This window comes from Rhinopithecus bieti, unplaced genomic scaffold, assembly GCF_001698545.2.
Source record: "Rhinopithecus bieti isolate Rb0 unplaced genomic scaffold, ASM169854v2 scaffold_42177, whole genome shotgun sequence".
NCBI lineage: Eukaryota > Metazoa > Chordata > Mammalia > Primates > Cercopithecidae > Rhinopithecus > Rhinopithecus bieti.
In genome coordinates, this window is record NW_016816982.1 from 24,675 (window position 1) to 34,876 (window position 10,202).

General features: G+C 42.2%; 1 protein-coding gene across 1 annotated transcript in view; it reads left to right on the forward strand.

Moving 5' to 3' along the window:
* The window catches only part of LOC108517679 (rho guanine nucleotide exchange factor 9-like), a gene marked incomplete at its 5' end in the record, with an annotated part of 25,531 nt that extends 17,022 nt beyond the window's left edge, over nt 1-8,509 (forward strand). Inside the window, 3 exon segments of the mRNA XM_017855778.1 lie at nt 5,265-5,424; nt 6,162-6,220; nt 6,223-8,509. Of these exon segments, the coding sequence (XP_017711267.1) occupies nt 5,265-5,424; nt 6,162-6,220; nt 6,223-6,326 (323 nt within the window).
* Nucleotides 8,510-10,202: the final 1,693 nt, after the last annotated feature.

Consider the following 10,202-nt stretch of genomic DNA (forward strand, 5'->3'; position numbering starts at 1 on the left):
AAAAAAAAAAAAAGTATAAAGATATTCTTCAGCTTTCTGTCACTGGTCTGGGGGCACGTGCCAAATCAGGAGCCCCGAATCACAATAAAGAACCTCAAACTGAGCCAAGACAAAAGATTCAGATATTCTCTTTCTCTCAACCGCAAGCCAAAGTACTTAAGAAAAAATACCTTACAAATCAATTTAAATCTGCAGTAAAGCTTTAGTTTCTCTTTTATCATGAACCAGAACAAAACTACCATGCTCAGTCAAAGGGCTCTGAACTTAAATTGGCTTGACTCAGAGTCCACTGCTTTTTCCTCTCCATCTCAGGGTCCTGATGAAGCCCCATGCTTGGAAAAAGAGTTTGGTTTTCTGTCTTGCATCAATTACTGACAGCTGCTTCTATTATGATAGCCATTTTCACTGTCCCCAGGTGTGGGCAGTCTTAAAGAGACTTTACTTTCCCCAGGCCTTTCCTTCTGCTTTATCAGTGGGCTTTGTGGTTCTGAATGAGTCACCATCCAAAATGATCAGATTCAAGTCTCCTGAAATTTCCAGCAGCCATGTAAAGCACTATTTTTTTTTTCCATTGAAGCTCCTTTTGATTGAGGCTGAATGCCTGTGAACATCTGATTTCTAGTTAAGCAGTGAACCTAGCTCTGCTGACTAGACATGCCTCCCCTTCAATTGCTTATTATTTCTTGCTCTTGAGAGGCCCTTATTGTCTCTTTTCCTCATCATGGGACTGTGATTCCCCTTATATAGGGAATAAGACCAGCCTTAATTAGCCACCAAAAAGTTGGGAGTTAATTTAAGTTGGGGAATTAACTCCCAACCTTTTGATTGCTATAATAACATGTGAGAGATGGTGTTAGAAAGCAATCTGGAGTTAATGTCAGTAAGGATATGGCCTATATTAACATAACTCTAAGATTTTGCTCCAATTCCTCAGACAAAAATGTGAGCAGAAAAGAGCCCCAGCCAACTGAAGTTTTCAGGCTGCAAAAGGGATACCATCTTAACAGCTTGCCATTGTCTCCTGGATGCTCTCAACTTCTGAACTTTCTCACTGTGATTTCCTCTGCTTCCCCCACTGTATTCTTCAGCATTCTCTGGAGGGACAGAACTAATAGGATATATATGAGTTTATTAAGGAGTGTTAACTCACACAATTGCAAGGTCCCGCAATAGGCCATAGGTCATCTGCAAGCTGAGGAGCAAGGAAGCCAGTCCGAGTCTTAAAGCTGAAGAATTTGGAGTCTGATGCTTGAAGGCAGGAAGCATCCAGCATGGGAGAAAGGTGTAGATTGGGAGGCTAAGCCAGTCTAGTGTTTCTGTGTTCTTCTGCCTGCTTTTTATTCTGGCCATGCTGGCAGCTGTTTAAATGGTGCCCATCCAGATTGAGCTTGGGTCTGCCTCTCCCAGTCCACTGACTCAAATGTTAATCTCTGGCAACACCCTCACAGACACACCCAGCAACAATACTTTGCATCCTTCAATCCAGTCAAGTTGACACTATTAACCATCACATCCACCATGCTGACCTTTATGGTACTCCTTTATCCAAGCCCAGTTTCCTCAAGCATATCTGAGACTGAATTGTCTTTTCACTGAGAACGCTTCAAACAAGGGAATATCTATAAAGCAACCAGGAGTTAGTTAACCAGAAGATAGCCCTGCTAACTTATGCCAAACATTTTGGTCAAGGTCCTTCCCCACCCTATGTATCTCCAGGCCATTCCTTTTAGGACCTTTCTTGTCTCCCAGTGTGTAAATACTGGGTTCACTTGAACAGTTCTTTCCTTAACAGCAATTCTAAAGTCTTCAAAGAAATTCATTTAGTTTCCTTCCTTCCTTCCTTCCTTCCTTCCTTCCTTCCTTCCTTCCTTCCTTCCTTCCTTCCTTCCTTCCTTCCTTTTTCTTTTTCTGAGATGGAGTTTCACTCTCATCATGCAGGCTGGAGTGCAATGGTGTGATCTAGGCTCACTGCAACCTCTGCCACCTGGTTTCAAGCGATTCTCCTGCCTTACCCTCCCGAGTAGCTGGGATTACAGGCACCTGCCACCACACCTGACTAATTTTTGTATTTTTGGTAGAGATGGGGTTTCACCATGTTGGCCAGGCTGGTCTTGAACTCCTAACCTCAGGTGATCCCCCCGCCTCGTCCTCCCAAAGTTCTGGGATTACAGACGTGAGCCACTGCACCCGACTTCATTTAGTTTCAAACTTCCCAAGATTACTACAAATCTCCTCCCTTATTTCTATTTTTGGTCTTCAAGACTCTTCTAGTCCAGGGCTGTAATAACTGATATATTTTGAGACTCAAGAGTGCCATACATGTGGAAGTGGTTCTCAAATGTAGGAATTCAGTAGTTACGATATGTACATGGGAAGAGCAAGAAGGGGTTCTTTAAGATAACCATGAAAGCTGGGTTCCTTGACCTTTTCAATGACCCATCGCAGGAGGTGTGGGGCGTTGTTAAGAGGTCTCCAATGCAGATGTCACTGGATAGGTACTACTCTAGTGTCCCCTTCGAACCCCATCTGTAACACTGAGACATTATCAACTCAGTCTACTCCTCTGGGAGACGGGGAGCCTGGCCGAAATAACAGTAGAGAATATCAGATCTAGCTCCAAGAAAGGCCTTTTCACTTGACGTTTGTCTTTCATGCTGCTTTCATTTTAAGAATTAATGTATCACTTCTTGAAAGTTATATGCTAATTCCTGGTACATAAACCTAATTAACTTGATCAATATAGAGCTCCCCATGGCTATGAGCACAGACTCCATCTCCAGAGACTTTGGGGCCAGCACAAAATCAAATGAGTCCCCTAGAATAGCTAAAATGATCTCGAAACAGAAGAATAAAATGTGAGTAATCAACCCACCCAGTTTCAACACTCACAGTATAGTTATATTAACCAAGACAATGTAATTTTGGCAGAAGGGTGGACATATTATATCAATGCCACAGAACCCAGAAATAAATGTACACAAATATGCCCAATTGGTTTTTAAATTTATTTTGTATTGATATGTAATAACTGTACATCTTTACTGAGTACATGTGATATTTTGATACATGCATACAATGTGTAATGATCAAATTAGGGTAATTAGGATATCTATTACCTTAAACATATATCATTTATTTGTATTGGGAACATTTCAAACCTTCTGTTTTATTTATTTTGAAATATGCAATAAATTATTATTAACTACTGTTACCCTACTGTGCTACTGAACACTAGAACTTATTCCATCTGTCAAACTGTATTTTTGAATCCGTTAACCAACCTCTCTACATTTCCCTAACACCATCCTTTCAAGCCTCTAGTAACCATCATTGTACTCTCTACCTCCATGGAATCCACTTTTTTAGCTCCTACATTTGAGTGAGATCATTTGATATTTGTCTTTCTGTGCCTGGCTTATTTCACTTAACATAATGAGCTCCAGTTCCATCCATGTTGCTGAAAATTACAGGATTTCATTCTTTTTGTGGCTGAATAATATTCCACTGTGTATATATACTACATTCTCTTCATCCACTCATCCATTGACAGATACTTTGGTTAATTCCATACCTTGGTTATTGTGAATAGTGCTGTGATAAACATAGGAGTTCAAATATCTCTTCAACGTATTGATTTCCTTTATTTTAGATATATACCCAGAAGAGATTGTGGTTATAAAAGTGTAACAACAGTGATCCTTGTGATGATGGAAATGTTCTATATCTTGACTGTATCCTGTTATAATGTCAATATCCTGGCTGTGATATTGTACTATAGTTTTGTAAAATGTTACCATTGGGAAAACTGGGAACTTGGTAAAGAGTACACAGGATCTCTATTATTTCTTAAAACTGCATGTGACTCTGTAATGATTTCAAATAAGTGCTTTTTAAAAAAAATCAAATTAGTACTCACAAAACTCCCTCTCTAATATCTCTGTATTGTCTCTTGACATTCAATACCCTAATACTTCTGACAACACCTTGCAAAACTAGCTCTTAGAAAAGAATCTGATCTTTCTCACTGAAGTGCCAATGGCTGATGATGGCTTAAATGATACTACTTCCAGAGTAAAGGGACTTAGTCATCAAGCAAAGACAAAGTAACTGTAATGTTGGAATTTCAGACCCTGAGTAGAAGATGAGGAAGGTATTTGGGAGCAGCAGAGAAGCCTTCCTGGCATGTCTGAATTGTATGCTGTATGTCTTGTCCTATTCTGCTGTGAATGTAGATCAGGATTAAACTTTCACTTTAGGCCTCCAAGTTCCTGGTATCCTCCATTAATGTGGATTTTGCTTTGATGGTTGCAAACCTATCTACAAATGTTGAGAAGGCTTTTAATGTTAGTGTCATTTAAGCTATTCAGTTTGAAAAGACACACATATATTCTGTCTTCCTTGCTCCCCATGAATTATACCTTCTGATAGTAAGTTTACTTTCTCCTTCACCCACTAATGTCAATTCCCTATTAAATGCAGGTTCATCACTCTCAACCCAGGACAGAACACTAAATCACTTGTACCTTATGCTTTTAGAAAATTTCTCCCAGAAACCTATCCTGAAGTCAATAGTTCTTAACCAGGCTCTTTTAAAACTTCCAGAGGGGACTTGGAGAAGGAGAAATAGAGTTTGTTGGGTTCTTCAAAGGACCAAGCCCTGCATAAGGGATTCTGGTGTCTTGGAAAGAGCTCTGAACTGAGAAGTCAAAGAATGTAGGTTCTAACCCTTGCTTTGTCACTAACTTGCCATGTGACCTTGGGTATGACATTTCTTTTCAGACATCAGTGTCCTCACCTGTAAAATAGATTATAGCAATACCCAAAATTTCTTTCACACCTGACTAGATGTGGAAGTGTGTAAGGTTGCGGTAGTAACCATGGTATTCCAAAATCTGTTTGAAAGAGGAATTCTCCCCTTGGATGATTTGTAATACCAGTTCATACTCTCTAAACCAGTCTGGAGTTATAAATGATATAAATGATGAATTGATGGGTACAGCACACCAAATGAGTTGATGGGTGCAGCACACCAACATGGCACAAGTATACATATGTAACAAACCTGCACGTTATGCACATGTACCCTAGAACTTAAAGTATAATAAAAATAAATAAATAAATAAATAAATAAATAAATAAATAAAAATAAAATAAAATAAACCAGTCTGCCTTGAGTTGTCTGCCCAGAGTGGTTACTGGGTAATTTGAGAAGCCCTTTGTTACATAACTTACACCCTTTCCCTTTGATCTCTCATCTACTCTAGGTGTCAACTCTGCCCGCTCAGTTCCTCCTTCCTACCCACCACCGCAGGACCCGTTAAACCACGGCCAGTACCTGGTCCCCGACGGCATCGCTCAGTCGCAGGTCTTTGAGTTCACCGAACCCAAGCGCAGTCAGTCACCATTCTGGCAAAACTTCAGCAGGTTAACCCCCTTCAAAAAATGATACCTACAGGGAGGCAGATAATTTTAAAATAAAGTAAATAAAATTATATTTATAGATGGACCTTTTTTCGGAGAAGCACTGTTGAAATTTATACACACACACACACACCCTTGAGTACACATACACACACACACACACACACACACACACACACACAGAGAGAGAGAGAGAGAGAGAGAGAGATAAGGAACAAAAGTGTTTTCTGTTGTTTTGGGGAAGTGAAATCTGTGGTTGGTAGGAAGAGGTACCAATGACTTCCAAACATGTGATCCCGTCTTAAAAGTTGTCCATTTTACCGTGTCCCCTTCCCTTTGCTTTCAGAAGTTGACATTTCTATTTATTCCTTTCCTTCTTAAGATAATCTCTTTACTCCCCTGTGAGTGATTCACTGCCTTGTCATTACTACCATAGATGTGTTTGTATTTTTTTTTCTTTTCTGATGATACTGATGTTGATGAATTTTTAATTTTATTTGATGTGGTAGAGTTGGGAGGTTTGGGGTTTTTTGCCTCTTTTACTTTCCATTGAGGAAGGGAATGATCTCCTTTTCTCCTCTCCTTCAGCCAATCATTTTCAAATGTTCCTTCAGCCTTGCAGTTGCCCTAAATAACCTTTTTTCAGCATCCTCTGTCCTCAGTCATGCCAGTCTGGACATGCTCTGTTGTGCCCTGTGACATAACTGCTCAGTATTCCTATTGCTTTTACTGTGTTTTAGGTACTGTGGAGGGATCAAAAAACCAAACAGAAGCAGGGGAGTATCAGACTATAATGATGCTGAGTGGACTTCTGTTCAGGGAACATTTTGCATTTGGGCTGTTTCTTCTATCACTGGGGTTTCCCATGTTGCAGCACTGCTGGGTCATTGCAATTTTACATCTAGGGGTTAATTTGATCCAGTTGTTCTCTTTTTTCACGTCACTTTTGTTATAGGCCTCCTCCTAGGCCTGTCTCTCCTTTAGCCCAAAAGATCTGAACTGGAATCAAAGAGGTTGAGATTCTGCCTCCCAGAGGAGGGATTTACCTGCCCCCTAGTACCAGATAGGTTTAGGGCAGGGATCCCTACAGCAATCAGTTCAGTGTCCTGGTTGTCCCTGCTCCCATTTACAGATGTTTGGGCAGTGTTGATAGGAGTATGGAGGGGTTCAAGACAGAGCCCACCTGACCAAGATCATCAGCTGCCTTCAAATTATTGACCTGGACAGGGTCCAAGGCTGATAGTAACCTTTTACAAGAAAGAACAGGGATGGGAATGGAAAGCGATAGCCTTGATCCACAGTATTGTACCTGCATTTTCTACCACCCCAAAATTGTGTGAGACTTCTCCCATTGTTAACAGATTGCATGGACAATCTTCCCTGGCTTCTTTCTTTCCCTCTCTCTTTCTTCTTTCTCCTGCCATCCTAGCACAGGAGGATTTTTGGTATTGATATAGTTAAAGCTGTTCTGGCACTCAAAGAAGGCCCTGTTTCCAACATCCTCTCTTCCCAGGACATTTGGGGCAAGTGAGTGAGGGACCCAGGGACAATTTTCCCTCTGAATAAGGGGTCTGAGGCAGGGTTGCTACCCTCAGGCTAGCTTTTGGCCAGCTTTTTGCTTGGGAAAATTGAACTTCTTTCACAAAGAGGCAGGCTTCCTATGGGTGTCGGAGTACCTGTTTTTCCTCCACAGAGAACCCTTTTCATGGATAGACCTTGAACAACAAAAAGGGTATAAAGGAATAAGGATGAACTCTGCTGTGGAGAGCAAGCCACTGTAGTGAGGAATGTGGAGATTGGGAGTCTGTCCTAAACCCCATGGGAGAAGACTTCATCATGAAAGGACTTCAGCTTACCAAGCAGCAGCCATAGCTGTGTGGAGGCTTCAGCATAGCTAACATGTTTACTGCTCTATGCTTCCTGATCCAGACCAGGCATTAAACAGCCTGGGAATCTTTTCTTTGTGGGAATCAAATTACAAGCTATTTAAGCTTCTATTCCATCACAACCAAGTCAGACTTGTATTATAAGTCAAGGATGAGCCTAATCTGGGGAGAGGGCCGGGGCTCGGGACTGGCCACCACTGTTCAGCACATGACCTAACTACGTAAGCCTCCTTGGCAAGAGACCTGGTGCCCAGCACCCAGGCTAGAATATCCTGTCTGGCAAACAGAGTGTTTTGGTAGCTGTGCAGGCCTCCCTTCAGTGTACCTCTTTTTCCTACTTCTCACTCCTCCTCACTAGGCTTGGCCTTGACATGCTTCTTCAATGATTGGCAGCACACCGGGAGGGGATGCTTGGACAAGTTTCTGGGCCTACATTTCTTGACTAGGCCCTCTCATTTCCTCCCTCCTTGGGCCTTGTGCCCAGGGCTCCAGGATCAGGGATATTACCTCTCAACCCTCACTTCTCTACTGAACCCACTGGCATCACCAGATGCCAGTAATTTGTGAACAACAAGAAATTGTCTCCCTGTTGGTTGGAGTATTCCCACAGCCTGTAGCATCAAAGCAGACCAGTGGCCAACAGCCCCAAGGGGAGCCCAATTAAATACCTGGGTTCAGTATCCTAACCTGTTGTGTCCTGACAGCAATGGTAACCCCAAGAATTCTGTAATCCTCTCTTCCACATGGCCCCGAGCTCCCTTTTCCTCAACTCAATGAGGCCAGGATTTGCTCTCCAAAAGGCTTTGCTAATGTGTTCTATGGGACCTGCTACCGGGAGTCCTAAGACAGACATCTAATTATTCTCTCTTTTTTTCTCCCCCTCTCTCTATGTGTATATTTCTAATGAATCTATAAGAACAGCAACAAGAGAGTTCTAACAATTCTAGTGTGAAGCCAAATAGTGATCTTTTAGTGCTTTGGGGATGGGTGGGCTGGGGTGGATGGATGGGCAACAGTGACTTTGATTACCCTTGCTGCTCTGCATTTGCCAGTTTGTTCTTTTGTTTCTTTTATCTGACTGTTTGACTCTGTCAAACAAGTGTCAAAGTTGTGTGTTAAAAATTGTTTAACAAAAAAAAGTTGTAATGACACAAAGCCTTATGAAAATATTTATGGAGTTCAATAAAAGAAGTAAAAAGACACCTCCTGGCATAGCTCTCATTCCTCTGTGTGTGTGTGTGTGTGTGTGTGTGTGTGTGTGCGTGTGTGTGTGTGTGTGCGCGCGCGTTTGTGTGTGTGTGTTGCCAATTGTGAAATAAAGGGAATTTGCCTGGTATGGGGCAGCTTACCCCAACCCAGCCTTGACCTGCCAGCCCTGCTGTTCTATTCCTAGGCATCCTATGGGCTACCTGTGGCCTTCCATGTGTTTTCTGGAAGAGTGGACCACAAGGATTATGTTTGATCCTGTAGCCAGGGGCAGTCAAATGTCTTTATGGATGGGACTGTCCTTCATGTCACCCAGCCCTTTGATAAGACTTAAAGGTCCATTTCTGACCTTGCTCTTTTTCTTTATAACAGCAATTCCCAATACTGGCCCTGGGCCCTCATGGAAGCTTAAAGACTGCCTTCTGAACCCATCTAGAGACCATATCACTTAGGAATTTGCAACTCTCAGTTCCTTCCTAAAGCCTTTGGTCCTGTCTCTTCAGAGGTAGATATCTTCCTTATCTATTCCTCAGAGTGGGTGGAGTAACCTTACTATTTCTTGCATCATGGTGTCACCTACATGTAGATGTTCCTTGCTGTCAATAGGCTTCTATGTGGTATCTGATGCTCCCAGTGGGAAACCCAGTAGAGGTTCCTTTCTGACATTGCCTTACCTGCCTTTCTTCGGAGCAACTAAACACCCCAATAAAATGCTTATTTACTAAAAGGGTCCAGATAATTATTCCAATTTTTAGAGTTGGAAGGGGGAGCAGATGTTGGGCCTCTGGATTAGAGTGTGAGCCCTGTCCTCCTTGGCCTTCAAGATCCTCCCACCACCACCCCCAGGATTTGATTTGAAGAAAGTGATAATTAAACCCTCCTCTCCACCAACTTCTCCTTTCTCCATTTCTTGGCTCTCCTTATTTAACCCCTTCCTCTGCTATCACCATTATTTCCCTTTTCCCTAGAGTCTGCCATCTCTCCCCACCAAAATCAGCAGGACTTAGTTCTCAGCAGTCACTTCTGCATCTTGCCAATTCCTAACTTCCCCAATTTCCAGAAATAAATCTCAGTTACCTCCTGCAGAGAACAAGAGGGCAGCATCTGGTCTCAGTCTTCCCTGACTACTTTCCAAGGGCACTAGGAGTGGGGAGACAAATGGTGGGGGTCTTACACTCTAAGATAAGCTTGGTTCTCTCTTAAGGTACCTAAAATGAAACACCTCATCACCATAAGAATCATTTCTGAACACCCCCTGTGACGGTTAATACTGAGTGTCAACTTGATTAGATTGAATGCTACAAAGTATTGATCCTGGGTGTGTCTGTGTGGGTGTTGCCAAAAGAAATTAAGATTTGAGTCAGTGGACTGGGAAAGACAGACCCATCCTTAATCTGGGTGGGCACAATCTTATCAGCTGCCAGCATGGCTAGAATATAAGCAGGCAGAAAAATGTGAAAAGAGAGGCTGGCCTAGTCTCCCAGCCTACATCTTTCTCTCATGCTGTATGCTTCCTGCCCTCGAACATCAGACTCTAAGTTCTTCAGTTTGGGGACTCGGACTGGCTCTCCTTACTCCTCAGCTTGCAAACAGCCTATTGTGGGACCTTGTGATCATGTAAGTTAATCTTTAATAAACTCCCCTTTACATATATGTGTGTGTGTGCATATATATATATATATATATATA